Source organism: Bactrocera latifrons, unplaced genomic scaffold (assembly GCF_001853355.1).
Source record: "Bactrocera latifrons isolate USDA-ARS-PBARC rearing strain unplaced genomic scaffold, ASM185335v1 scaffold_5, whole genome shotgun sequence".
Classification (NCBI taxonomy): domain Eukaryota; kingdom Metazoa; phylum Arthropoda; class Insecta; order Diptera; family Tephritidae; genus Bactrocera; species Bactrocera latifrons.
In genome coordinates, this window is record NW_017537156.1 from 3,330,713 (window position 1) to 3,348,228 (window position 17,516).

Consider the following 17,516-nt stretch of genomic DNA (forward strand, 5'->3'; position numbering starts at 1 on the left):
AACTTTACTTTATACTTAGTTTTGGTTATCAAGTGGTTATACAGTGGTTATCATACACTAATATTGAAACAAAATTAGAGTTTTGGTTATAAAATGGTTACATATTGCTTATTATATCTGACAACGATTATCAATTGTTTTTGATGATACGTTGTTTTGCATTTTAGGTGACGATATACTATATACTATGGTATATAAAACGGCAGCCGCCGAGCTGTAGCTGTTATAAGTGTCCGGAGGACATGGATTCGATCACAATTTCCGAACACTTTCCGATTCATTTTTTAAGGGCAGTTTTAGACTAGAAGGGTTTTATAATATGGCAACAACAAGTTAGAGCTTAAATAATATATCATGTAAATTTTGACAATAAAATGTAACTTTTGTTTCTAAAATTTGTCAGATCTTATCAAAAATCACTTCAACTGTAAGTTATGCGACATATACACATACACGTACATTAGATTGGGTCGATATTTTTCCTTAGAATCACGTATTGCCTTAAGAATCGCCGGCTTAAAAGTGGGTTTAGACCCATAGAATCTTAGGCAAAGGTGTTAAAACTAATCCGTAGAACATTTCAGGCATACGCGATTTTCGGTTTTTTGGCTCCCTGTAAATCAACCCGCTGTAATGTGCATATGTATGTATGATCATGCTGTGACTGACGGATGCTTTGACAGCCAGCCGGCTGCGTGCCACAGAAATCTCAAACAGAAAAGAAATAAAATAAAATCGCATGCTATAAATACTGAAACGGCGAGTGCCAACAAAGTGAGCACAAACACTTCGGAAAGCAGACGCTGATGCGGGCAACAAGTATGACACAAGAAAACTGCAAAAGATGTACTACCGTCTTTTTACTTACTTAAAAAAAAAACGCTCAAACTTTGATTTCGTACCATTTGGGATGACATTTGGTGCAATGCGGTGGGCATTGGTTAGCTGACTGGGCACAGACCAACCAAGAAGTGAGGCCGAAAAAAAAGTTGCCCACCAAAAGAGACGACAGCTGTTATTGTTGTGGCACATGCAAATGTAGCATGCAGCAAATTGGACTTCGTCAGCTTTGCGGTTGCTTCGGGCGCATGCTTTGGGTCTGCCAATATGACCTCAGCCTCAGCTCAATTTCAACACGCTGCATGCTGACAATGTTGCTATTTTGCCTCACTTTTTTTTTTTTTTTTTGTCATTTTGGATAAATACACCATTTCTTTAGGATGCTGCAAGCAACTGTTGCTGAAATTATATGCTCACAGCACAGCAGCCAACAGATGCAAGAAGCTCCGCATGATGAGCGTAATTACAAGATATTTAACTGTAGCAAGCAAAGGAAAATGAAACGTAATTGATATTTTTCTAGATTTGTTAAAAAAAAAAAATACATTGAAGGTGAATTTAAGTAAATGCTAGAATTCTTTGGCCAAGTACTTTTAAATAAAATCCTAAAATTCTAAATCAATCGAGAATGATATTCTACCACATGATCGTTGGTGGTCGTTCTTCCCATATTTATATTAATCATTGTTGCTGCTAATATGGCCATTGTCTCAATTAAATGAAGTGTGAAGGAAAGGGGCAGATGCGTTAATAATTTGATCGAGAATGAAACTTGAAACAAACACACTTACAGAAAGAAATTTCTTAAGCCTAATAAGAATTTTCAACGGCGAGCCAGTGCATAGACGTTTAACGTCTTCATTAGTGGTGACAGCAGGCTGAGCAAGCGCAAATGCTTGGTGCTGCACAGTGTGTCACTTTCACAAAATAATATATAAAATTTAGTTTTGATGTTTTTGAAAGAATATTTCTTTCTACTTCAGGACTGCAAAATGAGTTCACCTACATTTCGATAGAGTTCGCTTATGTAGTCGACATTTTCTTTCATTTCGATTACCTTTTTAAGTCATAATAATATGTTTATTTAATGTTTTAATAGACTAAATTCGAAAAAAGGAAAAATGTATTTTTACTTATGATTTAATCTTTTGACATAAATTACTTAGGTCCTATTTCCAGAAATTTTGGATTTGTCGTACAGTGTAATAAATTTCTTACGTTATTTTCAAGCGTCTATTTGATAATGGTGATCAGGTTGTATATCACATTAGGTATATATATGTATCATTGAATCCTATATCATACAGAGAAATAAACTATATTATGAAGTCTTTATATGGCTGCGCTTGACGCGAATTTTAACAGACTCTGCGGTATCACTATCGATACTTCCTCCAGTGTATCGTACCGTGGGGATCCCAGATGCTTACAGCGTAATCTTGCCAATGCGGGACTAGTGCACTAGAGATTCTCCATTGTTATTCTGGTGCCCTGCCCTAAACATTTCCTATAGTCTTTTTCAATAGGAATTTTGTGTACTTCCGACCTAATGGAACGACTTTTGCAGTTTTGCACCCAGGTAGCTGATTCTATCGGGTTTTTATTTTCTCTACCATGCTTTTGTCATGATCGTCGTATAGATAATGTATGGCTTTCCCAATGTTGATCACACTTTCGAGTGTTAGCTGTACACCATTCTTGGCAATCTCGTCCACTATATCATTTTACTATATGCCCTTGTGGCCTGGCATCCAGTAGAACGGAAGTTGCTTGGTTCTGGCAATATTCTCCACTGCTGCCCTTCTACTTAGATGTTGAGTCTGGATTTAGCTGCAGCTGGCTGTTTAGAGTGTTTTGCGTAGCTAACATACCTTTACGCCAGGCATCTTTTCATAGGTTTACTTTGAACCTTCTTTCCTTTCCATGGCTTCCGGTAGGTGAATTTCCGTTTGCCTGGCCATAATACTACTGCACCGTAGAGCAGAATTGGTCTAATAATAGCTGTGTAGCACTAGTACATGAGAAAGGGAAAAAGCCTCAATTCGGGCCGAGCATCTATCTGCCTATACGCACACAAAGCATTTCTGGCTTTCCTCACTCTTTTTTCTACGTTGTGCTTCCAAAGCAGTTTACTGTACAAGACTATCCCAAAGTACTTGACTCTTTTCATGCGACAGAGTTGTGTCCCATTTATGAAAAGTAACATCATAAAATGAATTTTTTACTTTCTTGTGAACACAAACATATACATTTACTCGTGGTTCAACCTAAGACTCGCTTCCGATTCCCAGTTCTATAGAGTTCTGTATACACCTGACACCTGTTCTGTAGACGCCTAAATGTTATTAAGATTGCAGTGTCATCCACATATGCCATTATTTTAGGGGCTTTGTCTTCGAAGTTCCTTAGCAGTTTATTCACTAACGTAAATTGAAGCGGAAATAGCATTCCACCTTGCGAAGTTCTTCCTTGGTCATTTTAGCGCCGTTCCATGCTGCTCTTATCTGTCAAGAAGTCAAAGTATATTATTCAGTATAGATTCCGTAGAGACGTTTTTGAACGCTCAAGAAATGTCCAAGAATGCTTCAACATTTTCTCTAGCATGTTCTGCAGGGAGGAGGTTAGCTTATAGACCTAAACTCGGCCCATAGCTCATATCGATTTAAGTCCAAAAATATTTTTATATCATAATCATCGGTCCCCTGTCGGCAATATAAAATTCTTCATATGAAAGTGCTTCTCAAGATCCATCAGTCATTCAAGGCTACCTTAAATACTACAGGATATTAGATTTCTCGGAACAAACACGCCATAAGTAAAGGAAGAGCCGCAACTAGTGAATTTTAGCAGGCAGCCATATTGTAATAGACAAATTTTTGATAGAATTACTGTTATATTTTCGATACAATTTTCATTATTTCAAATTAAATTTCTTTGAAATTTAAACACGTGTTCTCACCACAGTGGTCGACGAAACAGTCGCTGCGAATGTACCATAAAGTCGCCCAGCAAGTCACATTAACAGCATTCGTCGCGCTCATCAAGAATCCAAGAGACCAAAAATAACAACCACAATTGAAGGATACTAAAAGTAAAGAATTAAGAAATACATAATATAATTGAAGCTTAACTAAAAATTTAAATCCACTAACGTAGCAGCTCAAAAGACACAGAGCAGAACCTGAAAGAGTCGCCAAAAGAACACCAACGTGCAATATGACGCAGTGTTGCATGCAACCACCAACACAATCATACCAAAACCAACAAGTCCTCGTAATTCACTGCAACAAAGCATATGGTGCGGCGTATAGCAGTTGTTTTCTTTGTTTTTATGATTTTCTTGTTGTTTTTGTTTGGTTCTATAAACAGAGAACACATGAGAGCGCGGCAAATGTATTTGGTGGTGAAAAAGCAAAACCAGTTTCAGTAAACCAGAAAATTATCAAACAACCGCTGTTTGAATTGACTTGTGGGCGCTCTCTTCCATAGAATTTGCGCTCTTAATGCCATCGCTTGGCGCTCTTTACAAATTAGCTTTATGCTCTTTTGAAATTTCATACCTTGAAAAATCTTTAAAAATCCCAAAAAAATGAACTGACGCAATATATGAGCATATGTGCGTTAGTTTTCGATTGTGAGCCTCGTCGATGGCTCGCTAGCATGGCTTTGGAGCTCAGTCAGTCTACGCGCTTGCATGCCATTGTATTATGTTTGTTTCTGTTTTCTTTTGATGCCAAGCATTTGCATGCACTCTCGCATTGTTGTGGCTTATTTTGTATTGACGCTGAGCTGTCGTTGGCTTGAAGGCGACTCACGTGAGCGCGTGTGTGGTGTATTTTTTCTACCATATTTGGGTGAGTTTCCAACTGCCAACATACGACATTAGCCTGTTTGCTTGGCCTCTGGCGCCCCATCGGTGGGCTGTATTGCCACCACACCATACACTCGTGCATGTGGGTTCATTTCGTGGTAGTGTGTGTGTTGGCGGCGTCTTGTTTGCTCGTGCGCTCGTTGTTTTCGTTTGTTGGGTGGATTAATATTGTTCGTATGCTGTGCTAGCGGCTGTTGTTGTGGCTGCTTCGATTGCCTTATGCAGTGCGGCACTGTTGTGGTATTGCTTTTGCTGTTGCTGCTGCTGCTGCTCATATATACTTTGGCTCCAGTTATCCATCGTTTGGGTTGTTGTGCTCACACGTCTGGAGTGAGCGCTCATTACGTGTTTGACTCTGCTGGTGTACGTTTCGTTTTCACACGTTCAGGCGCGCGTCAACAGCGGTTCGATTCGCTTCGTTCATTCGTCAGTTAATTAACCAATGCATATGAAAATTTCGTGCGGCTTCGCATTTTCTATGCGTTTATTTGCGCGAAACTTTAATTAAATGTTAAGAAAAATTTTTTTTGTGTACTTTTTGGAAAAAATGTTGCATGTGAAATGCGAAAACGATTTTGTGTTTCAATAAAAACATATGAAAAGTGATATTTAGTGTGGAAGGCTTAGCAGACAAATATTTTGAATTCGGTGTTCCAGCAATTAAAGTGGAAAACTTAACTTCAGTGGCCGATTGTAATGTTTGAAGAAATTTTTAAAACAAATGCTATAAACAAAATAAAAAAGTTAGCAACATTGCAACAAATACTTAACATGAATAACATATATTTTCTATTGCTGATTCTTCAATAATTTCGTTGAGAGCTGCGGTAAACAGCTGACAAAATAGTCGTTTTTGTGAAAAAATCAAAACGTTTGAAAACTAACAACTGCGGCATTGAGCAGTGTTCAAAAACCGCTCAAAGCGCAAATAAAACAAAAAAGTGATTTTGTGTTTAAAAATACGAGCTAAATAATAACAGTAATTGCCAACATCCAGATGTATTTATAAGTATACACAACGTGTGAAAAAAAAAATATAAAAATATTTTAATAAAGTATGAAAAAAATAAAATAAATAAAATGTTTTAAATTTGAAACCAAAGAAGAAAGTGAACGTCATAATAATAACGGTTTAAGTCCCTTCAAATTAATTTAAACGATTGAAGTCGCAAGTACAGCTGTTCCACATATTTGTGTTAAAATCGAAAAAACTCAGTTCAAAATCAAAACTTAATACTATTGTACTAATACTTAATTCATAAAGATGCGGTTTATATATTTAGTAAACACGGTATTACTTAAAATAATCCGCAACACTAAAAACATATTCGAGTATTACAATAACAATAGGGGCCACAGAAAATCCATAGGTACAGACATGTAAGAGGGTCGGTAGGAAAGGTATAAAATTCATTATTATCACCTAAAAATTAGAATGCGGTATAAAGTGTAGTAATATAAATATGTATGTACTATATACACATATGTATATATATGTATGTGCTCATAATATATCTACTTCACCATATCCAACTAATTGCTGACATTACCATTTCAAGGGTGTACTTTTATAGACGTTAGCATTGGCTCTACAAATAAAAACAAAAAAATACATACAAATTAGATATTACGCACGGACACACATGTAGATCTATAAACAAATGGACGCGTTGACTAAAGTACTTTTAAATTGTGTCAAGGAGTTGCGAGGGTGGGGAAAAAACAAAATAACAAAAGCAATAAATTAAAAGGCAGTTCTTACTTCACAACACCCTGCGCCTGCGCGGCTGTTAGCGTTATCAATGGTGTTAAGCGCTCCACGAAACGCTCATGATTTCGTTCCAATTCTCGCTGATAGTCCTTTTGATCGCTCGATATTAAATTACGATTCTTCTTCAATGCGTCGGCACAACGTTTGGAGAATTCACGGAAACAAAGTCTCAGCTTATTTTGATGTTTGGTTGGCACTGTGACGCCATCAGAAAGATTCGCGAGAAAGACTGTCGCCATTTCCATAGGTCCCTGATTGACTGTAGTGCCTATGCAACCTTGCAAAACCATTTGTAATATTTTCGGATCGGCCGGTTCTTGATTGGTAGCTGCTGCAAGTTCAGCCGTCTTCTTGTGTATGTCCTCTATAGCCACTTCAATTGGTTCCAGTATGATTTGTTGTCGCGCGATCACTTGTATCCGTGTCTTTACGTAGGGAAAGTGATTGGTTGTGGTTAGTATGGTCTTACGTTTGCACTGCTCGTGTAGGTCGCCATGCGCTTTGCCGGATTTGGTAAATGGCGTAGCGAATATAAAACGTTCTATGATAGAAGCAAAGAATTCATATTCAATATATACCTTTTGAGGTTAGAAAAATTCAAGCTTTTTTGCACTCACTTATATTGAAATTACGCTCGAAGTAGGTTTCACGATGACGCAGCTCATAAGTTTCGAAGTATGGTTCCACGTAGGTTATCTGTATGTAAGCCTTTTCGGGATCCAATGAATTAATATCCACAGAATTAGAGTCTTTGATTATGTGAACTGAGTCGGGACCAAAACGATCGGCATAAAAATTCTGAAAAGCGCATACAATTTGTGTAGTGAATTTCATTTTTGTTGTTAGCGCCGAAACTAACCTGCAAACGACTAAATATTTCTGGTAATTTAGTTAGAGTTGGTTCTTTGTAAATGAATTCTTGCTGATCCAAATCACCGAATTTCGTGCCATAGAACCCCACACGAAAGTAAGTGCCAAATACACGTTTGCCCTGCAGTTGTGCGATGCGATTGAAGGCCTCCTGTAGTTTACCATGAATTTTGCCCAATTTCTGAAAATCTCGATTCGCTTCACAAATGGGTGTTAAAATTTTATACACCTCATTCATGGCCTCGTACATGCCTGCAATTTGAAATGAATTTGATGCTTCTTCCAGCAACACTTTCAGTCCACTTTCGGTAAAATGATTGCCCAAACAAATGCCATCTTCGCCAGGGCTTAATACATCATCTGAAACGGCTGACTCCATGAGCGCGTTTGGTGTGACACGTTGAAAGCTAACAGCGCCAACGGGTAAGTGCGTTTGCGACTCCAACATACTGAGATATTCGGCAACCAGTGCCGCCGAATGTACATAGCACATGGCTGCTTCGGTGTGGTTGGCGCGCTCACGATGTTTCTTTGCCATATTCTCCAACCAGGTGAGTCGTAAGTCCGGATTATTCTGATAACCTTTGGCAATGCGATGCATGAGATCGAGCAGCATTTCAGGATCTTCTTGGTACTCTTTCATTTTAACGGTATCGGAAAGTATCATGTGCAAATTGAAGAGAAGATCTTGCACTTGCTCCGGAAATGAAGTTTCCTGTAGATCCTGATCAGATTCGGCGTAAACGAGTACAGTTTTCAACGCGCGACGTAAAGATTGTTCGCTGAATGCAGGACTAGTACCGACCAGCGAGCTGAGTGACATAGTCACTTGCATTTTGACGCGCGCAAAGTTCTAAGTAAGTGAGTTTGAATGTTTTATATATATTTTAGAACACAATCATTATTTAATTTTTATTAATTATACATACGTTTCCGATCTCGAAGTTTTGCCGCATGAGTAAGTACAGTGATGCCGAAGCCTGTGAGCGTATAGCCGGCAGCAATGACCCGCAATGCTTCAACAGTAAGAAACATAGATCTGCACAGATGTCCGTCTCTTCGTCGAATAGCAAATTCGGAAATTTGAAAATCAATGAACGTTGAGAGGCGAACAGATTTTGTAGCGATAATGTGCTTTGATTACGCGACAGTGCGTGCAGCATCACTTTCAACACCGTACCCAAGAGATTGTGGTGCATTTCCGAGTTGGTGGCAACCTGTACAATGATTTCCAAGGCATCTAAAATAATCAATGCGATCTCGGTGGCTAGCGAGCCTTCAATAAAATGATTCAGTTCGAGTTCGGGATCCGCTTTGGTGGCGTTGTCATAGAATTGTGAGCGATATGGCATCTGATCTTTTCGCCAACGAAATTTCTCCGTCGAATTGCGATCTTTGCGCCTGTTGATGAGATCATAACGCGCCGAATTTGTGCCACGTATGCATTCCTCCAGTTTTTCCTTTAGGTCCGTCGGTTTACGAAAACTCTGTGTATTACGTTTGAGTGATGGCAAACGCTTTTGACCTTTATACTCGAAACAAGGTATACAGGTGTTTAATAACTGCAGCATTTGATGCACCCGATGCGGATTGAGACCGAGCAACCAGCGATATAAGACGCTACGTTCCAGATTCTTCAGAACCCATATGCAACAAGCAAGCAAATGTCGCGTGTTTTCGCTACTCAACTGAGATTTATTTTTTATCTGCTCATTGAGATAGTTATAGGTGCGATTGGCAGAGTTAGCGTAATTGAAATCGGTATTAATTGTGGATGTGGAAAGACTCTGGTGGGGACCTTGATAGTCCTCCAATAAACCCATGCTTTGCAGACGATCATTTGCATCTGTGAGATATGCGTGTAGTTGTGGTATAGCATCCATGACGACGCCTAGTAGGGGCAAATAAAGCGAAGCTACACGTGCACGCGCCTCCACCTCACTGTAGCGTGGATCTAAATCGTGCGAGGTCATGAGATTACGTATGCATCGTATTGCTTTTCCGTGCAGTTGAGGATTGCTGTAATTAAAAACAGGAAATAAAATTAGTTCTTATGATGTATATTATTAAGTCGCTACATACGGCACTTCAAGCACTGTCGCCAAATCGCTCAAAACCAATCCGACGAGAAAATGTTGTTGACGAAAATCGGCGCTCAAATCCGCATGCAAAGCACGTTCTATGGAACTCTGGAAAAGCATAAAATGAAAAATTATAATTTTCCAACATCTAATTGTGTTAAACTCACATATGAAGTTTGGCTATTGCTAGACGTCGTGCTCGGCGTTGGGCTGCAGGGCGCCGATACAGTAGTGTAGGGCGTGCCGAAAGGTAAATTCAATGCCACAAAGTGCTCATGACTGCATACTATCCGTAAAAAGTCGATTTTGTAATTCATTAAGTCCGGTATTGAGGCATTCTTCGATATCAAGACTTTATAATAGGTTTTGATGAGACCAAACACAAAACCCCGATCCATTATGCTAAACAGATCGAATATGAAGAAACCTAAACTGGCATTTAGCGATTGCGCCAGCTTCGGTTCCTCACTGTGATAGCCCACCACTTTAGTGGTTACCAAATGCACAAGTGTCGAAATGTCATCGGTAAATTGATGGGGAAAACGTTGTTTACGTGGAGCAGTCAAAGCGCTGCTGTAATCTAAATGCTCAATCATGGATTTGACAATCAATTCGAAGAGAAACCATGAATTGGACATGGCCAGTTCGGTTGCTTTGCCGCTGGCCACAACCCAATGTAATGCCAATTCTTCATGTAGCAAGCGTATTTGACCATCGCGACTACTAAATGTGGGCGACAACTCTAGCGTGTGCTCTAAAAATAAAAATTTGGTGTTATTATATTTTAGAAGAAAAAATGTATATACATTTTATTTACCTTTGCGATCCAAACTGCGTCCAATGGATACATTTTCGTAAAGACTGTATGTTTCGGCGGCATTAGCCGATACCTCTTCGGCATTACTGCGACTGTAAGTAATGCGTCGCTTGCCACCAAATGGATGCGGTATGCGGCATTGGAACTGCACGTAGGTGGAGAGTAATGCCTGACGGCCATACTGGTCGATCACCAAGTCATCGTTTAGAATCTAAAGGATTGTTTAGATTAGAAATTGTGACATAACGGTACATTCAGAAATTAATAAACGTATTCAGGGCATGTGAAAATACCTACCGATAGATTTGCCGACACCATACAAAGCATTTCGAAGACGGTCGAACCCAGTGAAATAGGTTGACCGCCTATTTTATAGGCCGTCACTAAAAGCTCTATTAATTTATCCAAAACCAAATGCAGATTCTTCACCAATGGTTCACGCTCAGCACTAGCAATCTCCAACAGTGCCTTTTTCATTTCGTTCTCCATATTGCCTTCTCCAATGCGTGGCGGTATTTTGCGTGAATCCAAATAATCGCAAGTGAGAAAGAAACTATAAGGAAAATGTAAATTATATAATTTATATAAATTTATGTACCTTGCTCATTACCCATCCAAGTGCGGATCCAAGGTGTGAACTGCCGTAACGGCATCCACTGTTATCGTAAAGACGGGGCGATGGTTATCCAGCCATTTAGTGCCGGGTAAGTGTACATTCGGCGGTATGAATGAATAGTTCTCTGGTGGTGTTTCCACCATGACAGGCAATTGAAATTCGCCCACTTTCAATTTGCCATCCTGCAGCAGTGGCAGCCACGTGTAACCAACGGGCGTTTCAACGGAGGGTTGTACCTCTTGTGGTTTCTTTTGACACGAAACATGGTAGAGTGTAAAGAAGAGATGATGATTTTGTTTAATATTCGCTGGTAGTGCAAATTTGATTTCATCATAGAATGTTGGACATTTGTTATGATAGTTCACCGCGGTAAAGGCTTCGCTGGCATACTCTGGACATGAAGATTTGCCATAAATCGCATTTACTGCATCCATTTGTGTTTCACCGGACATCAATTGTACGCGTACAGCGATGTTGCGTGCCGAACCGGCGCGTGAGGAGAAATTCAACTCTTTTGGTGAGACGAAAAGCAAATTGCGGTATGTGTAATGTGGATTATAGATAGCGGTGGAAGGAAATTCCAATATTTCTTTGATTGGACGCGTTTTATCTTCGGGATAAGGATCGACTTTGGCTAATTCGGGTGTTAAAGCGTTTTTCACCTCTTCAAGACAAGGTAAAATTTCCAGTTTTATTGAACCGGGTATGCATTTATATTTTTTCATTGCATTACTGGGACGTTTCAACTCGGTTAAGAATTTGTAGAGGTCTTCATCCTTCATTTTATCAGATTCCTGTTGAATAAAGTCAAGCAGTAATATTTTATATATACAAGGAATTTTATTTTAACACTTACTTGTTTAAAGAAACTTGAAACTGTGATCGTTATGGGTCGGAAAGTTTCAATGACATTTGCGAAGTCATCCAGTGACCAGGATCGCCGCTTCTCTTTGCGTTCTAGCGAACCACGACGGGTTAATGTGCCGCTCATATCGTTCGCTTTACGGCGTAGTTGATCAAAACTACTTGTGGATGCTTTGCGATCTAAATTTTTTTTGTAAATAATTATAAAATACAAATCATTTTTTTTTTTTTTTCAATTTGAATTACTCACCTAAACTGTTAGAGCTCACCGCTGACGTTAGGTTACCACTAATTGTGGTATCTTTCTCTGCATTAGCAGCAACAGCATCTTTATTTTCCACATTCTCACCATTAAATATGCTATTCAAGTAAATACCCGTCCATGCGAATGGCATACGATATTTACCCAAACGCTCACAGAAATCAGCAGCATTAGATTTGGCTTTCTCGCGATATTTATCTTTGTCGTCTTTCAAATACGGTTCCACCGAATCTTTGATATCACCCTGTAATACTTTTTCCAAACGTATGACTAGAAATATGTCACTACTCGGATATGTTATCTCAAAAATGCCAGCACGACTTTGTGTGCTTGCGTCTGCGCAACGCACATGTGTACTGAGCATACGTTTCAAATTATCTGAATTCATATCAAAGTAGAAATTTTCAGAGATCTTTTTACGCTCTTTCGCATCGTAGATGGCCATTGTGGCGAAAATAGGTTCCACTTCTAATTCCAGTCGTAGCTGTAAGCATTTCACTAGTATGCGATGACCCAAATGTTCCATGGGTATTTCAGCTGGTAAACGTCGTTCGATAACATCCTCTGGATCAGCTTCAGGATAGAGTGAAAAGAGCGCTTCCTGTCGATCATCTTGTCGACGTGACTCATTCGTTTGATCAATTTGTTCCGGTGGCACATCATCTAATAAATTCGGTATAAGCGGATCATTTACCGACCGTCGCAAATCAAAACTAGCCCAAGAGCCGCGCGGCGTCAATGTATCTGTGCATGAACTAACTGAAGACAAACTGGCGATAGATTGTCGTGAACTGGGTGTGCAACTATCGCTTTTGTCTGTTAGGTTCTCGTCGAAAGAGGTGAATTCTTTGTCGATCTCAAACTCTTGCTGATAGGCAGACGGACTGATGGTGCCACGGTCGATGCGCTCACGTGAACAACAGGAACTGGAGTAGTGACGTTGTGCGTATTCCACTACTTTCCATGGACGTGTATAACAGTTGACGCATTCCTGCACATAGAGTGGTAGTTCGGCGCTGAGAAAAATATTTACTCTTTATTTTACTGTACAGGTAATACTATGTGAATATTACTTACATATTTTCCTTTGGCACAACATGTTCAATGGTGCGAATCTTACGCGGAATGATTTTAACAGCCACATCAGTAGGAGGAAAATCGAGTATATGCTTTAGTGGATCCCTATTCAATATGTTCATGTGTTGTGTGAGAAATTCTTCATAATCCAACGGTTCAACGGGCTCCGTAAGCGAAAGCTGAGTTAGAAATGATATTTTATGACTATATGGGGTTTGAAAACTTATCAAGAGCAATCTAAACATATTAAAAAGACTGCTTAGGACTTTTCTATTCCATCTTGTCAAATAATAGTTTTCCGTACAAGAACTTAATTTTGATAGTTCCGTTTTTTGTTTATGCCAGCTATATGCTATAGTGGGGTGATCTAAACGGTTCCCACAAATGAGTAGCTTCTTGAAAAGAAAAGGCCGCATGCAGAATTTTAGAACGATATCTAAAAAAGAAAACTGAGGAACTAGTTCTCGTATATAAATATGGATTCGATTTAGCTCGTCACGCTTATCATTTATATATATGTTATAAGGTCTCCGGGGTTTCAAATTGCGTTGCAAACTTAATATACTATGATAAGGGTATAATAAATTATGTATTTGAATAACAAAAATCCTCAGTTTAACTCGTAAAACTATTAATACTACAAAAGTGGTTTTATTACATGGGGTGAGCGACCTGCATTTGTGTAATCACACATGAGCCCCACCCAATTTTCAAGCAGCTTACATCACCCCTCCTCCGACCGCCAAAACTTACTATTCTATGGAAACTCACCGTTGATGAACACATTGAGCCGGAGTCCACCGCCTTTGTTTGCAAATGATTAACGACATTTTTCCGCACCTCGGACAAATTGTGCCTGCGTAAAAGCGAAAATTTTTAGTTTTGGTGAAAGTAAATGGAAACACACACTTGGTCGCGCTCATATACTGAGCCGAGCCGGTTAATTTGCGACTATGCGAAAAAACACTTACTTCGTTAATTTCTGGGCAAAAGATCGTTGTGAACTAGACATTCTGTAAACTTTATTAACTTTTAATAAAATTCACAAAAATTACTGTTTATTTTGTTACTAAAACTTCATATTTATGCACTTTGCCAATCGGTCGATTTTTCCACTGTGTACAAGTGAAAATAAAAATGGCCGCTGGCTACTTCGCCCATCTGTCACTTTTGACAGTTGGCATTTTTGTTTATTTTTCAAAACTGTCAAAAGTGACAATCAGCTGCTGGATGTAAATAAACCGTTTATTTACTTTTAAACAGCTGTTGCGAACTGTTGCGTTTGTTTACAAACAAGGTTTGTTGGTGTTGATGTTTGTTTACTTTTTCTGAGGCGAATTCGCGTATATCGATGACGTTTTGTTTACATTAATTTGGTGGTTGTATGCGTGCGTAATGTTTGAGCTTTCCTAGTGTATTTTCTATCAGCTGTCATTTGGAAAGTGCTTTAAGCGAGCTTTTGTCGGTTTAAAAAGTTTCAATTTGTTGAAAAGAATGTTTATATGGAAAATTTCAACAAACATTAAAAATACTGGGCTTGACTAATATCAAACCTTTTCAGCATCTCCTGAAATCCTTCGATCCCTCAAATAACGGTTATGTTGAAAGAAAAAAAAATTAATAAAAAAATACATCATAAGTATTATGATACAAAATAAACCGCAGGTTCGAAAATGTTTGTATTATGTGCTTATGTACATGAGTGTACACACTCTAAATTTTATTAATTTCTCTAAATTTTATTAATATAGCTCAAAGATTGACCGATATTTTCAGTATATATTTGAAAATTTTTGGGTAAGAGATAAGATTCCTGATAAGTACGAATGTCGCTATGTACATCAAGAATCTGAAAACTGAATTAACTTTTTTAATGGTTACTCAAAAATAGAGGTCGATTTTTTCATTAATTTTTTAACTTTGTACAGTTTTTTTTAAATATTAAAAATTTAATTTTTTTTTATTTTTTATTACTTTATTTGGTGTATTCATGCCACATTTTAAGTAAATCGGCTGATTAGAACTTGCGTTACTGCGAAAAGGTAGTTTCGAGAAAAACGCGTCTAAATCGCTTAAGATTTTAGAAGGGAAACCGACAATGTTTTTCCAATTCTTGCCAATAACATATTCATAAATAAATATTAGGGATATTTCTTAATTTTTTTCAATATTAACAAAATTCTGTTAATCGCATCATTCATCAAAGTCAGCCTACAAGCATAATATTAATTTATTTTTGTATAATATTTATATGCCGCAAACATACATATGTACATACATAGTAAATGCTTTACGTTCATTTTTGATTGTTATTGCAAAAACAAACATCAAAACGCACAAACACGTGATTTATAAATAATATATACATATGTATGTATGTACATCTCTATATGTGTAAAATATCTAAGATTCATCAAAATTTATTACACATAGTACATGCATGCACATATTGAACTTTAAATAATTCTGACAATAAGTAAATTGTTTTTTTTATTAATTTATTTGATTTGGTCATGTATTTAATTCCGTTTACGATTTACTAAATAAAAAAACCGGACGTCTGTAAATCGAATTTAATTAATTAATTTGTAATTTGGGACTTTCGTGAAGTTCCGTTTGGAAAGGCAACAAATACAAACATTCATACAAAGTAATAATAAGTAAAAAAAAACACGATCGCTTCGCTTGTTCGTGTTTTGTCACATGATTTCAAGGTTAAGGCAAACGAGTTTCATCTTCTGCCAAATTATATAGACGAGTCGGTGGGTTCGTCTGTATTGTATGGTGAATGTGTAGCCTAGCATTCACTTGTTGTTCGAGCTCTGCAATTCTACATTAGTTCAAAGTATGACGCTCGAATTCAGCCACGCTAGATAATTAAAGATTATGAAAGAAGATGCTTCGACACGACGCAGATCAAATAACATTAAAAGTGTTATTATGAAATCGGTTATTTATGGATTCACGCTTCTGCTCCGTTCTGTGCCGTGCGTTGATCTCTGTGCTATTTCTTGTTTTTCTGTATGTCTGCGTGTATGTATTCTAATAAATTTGTTCGAATTCAAATTAAATTTTTTTCTGATTGTCATATCGTGATCCTTTCACTTTGATGCGAACACCGTCTGTTAAATACTCGTGTGAACATACATATGTGTGTACCAAGAAGGCAGGCAAGTGACGAGGCAACTAAAATAAACATGATGGAATGCAAATAAATAAACAAGTAAAATTTATTTTTTAAATGAACACAAATATAGATATTTTTTTACGAGTAATCATATGATATTTACCAAAGCTTCCCAAATTGACGTATATAATCTCTGGAGCTTCCTATATAGAGATAAATGAGGGATTCGTACTCACAGCCACTGGCCTGGGGCCCGTGCTACTTCAATTTGACAACATTGGAAGTAAGAAAATATTCTCGTTTTCTCACAGAAACTTTCCTCGATGTACTTTTAGCATTTTAGGTTAGGTTTCTGAGCTTCTCTTTCGATTTATGGTGTACCTCTTGGTGTAAGCAGAGAAATACAGGATGTAAGCAATATAAGAACACGTCTGATGGATTTAAAGTGTACCCATTCTACATAAGCAATACATCTCCATATAATTATTATTTTCTACCGAGCTACGACCGAACGACGCCATTCGTTAACGTCTTCATCGATAGCTCATTTTGCAATTGGAGGCACAAGTATAAGATAAACCAGAAGTCTGGGGTATGATCAGTTCCTGGATCATTGATTTAATGAAAAAATTATAGTTTTTATACAAATATTTTTCCCTTTCCACGATCTAGACAGTTTTTTTTTATAATTATTCGTTCAATGCACACAGCTCCATACGATGGCCGTATCTCTTTAAGATCTCAAAGTTACCTTAAAACATATTTTGACTTCATCATTTTTATTTAGATATAAGAAGTATTTTCGTGCATTTGATTAGAGCCATGATCTATTTTTTTAGATGACGTCTGTGAAGGAAACTCACATGAATTCTTCTATACCGGCTTACGTATTAAACACATGTACTCTACCGACCTTTATCTCAGGGGTACTGTGAATAAGATTTTTTATGCCGAGTTTGAGTAGTTTCTCACCCATTACTTGCCGAAATGAGTCATGGTACCAGAGATTAGTATGTAATATACGGTATATTAGGTATATTTATGATCCTGGATCTAACCAAAGCATATTTTGATGAAGAAACAATTTATTAAGTGATTTCATTTTAGACAACTATACTAAAGTCAGCCGCGATTTAGCACTACATACAGGGCTTAATTTATGTTTATGAATGTGACTTCTGCGCCAATTAAAATGCGAAAAACTGATAAAGATAAATCTTTGGCACGTTGGCATACAAGTGAGTTCTTAATCCATTTGCATATCGATATATGCATGTACTTGGAAGCGCATATCAACTTCCGCCAATCAGACTTGCATTT

At 37.8% G+C, this 17,516-nt stretch overlaps 1 protein-coding gene across 2 annotated transcripts; it reads right to left on the reverse strand.

Moving 5' to 3' along the window:
* Positions 1-5,776: 5,776 nt before the first annotated feature.
* LOC108973742 (dedicator of cytokinesis protein 7) lies at positions 5,777-14,584 on the reverse strand. 2 transcript variants are annotated; one of them, XM_018941203.1, is made up of 16 exons: positions 14,041-14,584; positions 13,841-13,925; positions 13,070-13,248; positions 11,981-13,008; positions 11,723-11,910; positions 10,861-11,660; positions 10,548-10,803; positions 10,251-10,461; positions 9,601-10,187; positions 9,435-9,541; positions 8,282-9,371; positions 7,342-8,205; positions 7,100-7,280; positions 6,474-7,023; positions 6,262-6,300; positions 5,777-6,027 (listed from the first exon to the last, which is right to left on the reverse strand). In XM_018941203.1, exons 1-16 carry the CDS (start codon positions 14,079-14,081, stop codon positions 6,006-6,008), a joined length of 6,228 nt encoding a protein of 2,075 aa, XP_018796748.1. In that variant the 5' UTR covers positions 14,082-14,584; the 3' UTR covers positions 5,777-6,005. The 2 variants fall into 2 exon arrangements, with proteins under 2 accessions (XP_018796748.1, XP_018796749.1); XM_018941204.1 differs by having other exon boundaries at positions 5,777-6,300.
* Positions 14,585-17,516: the final 2,932 nt, after the last annotated feature.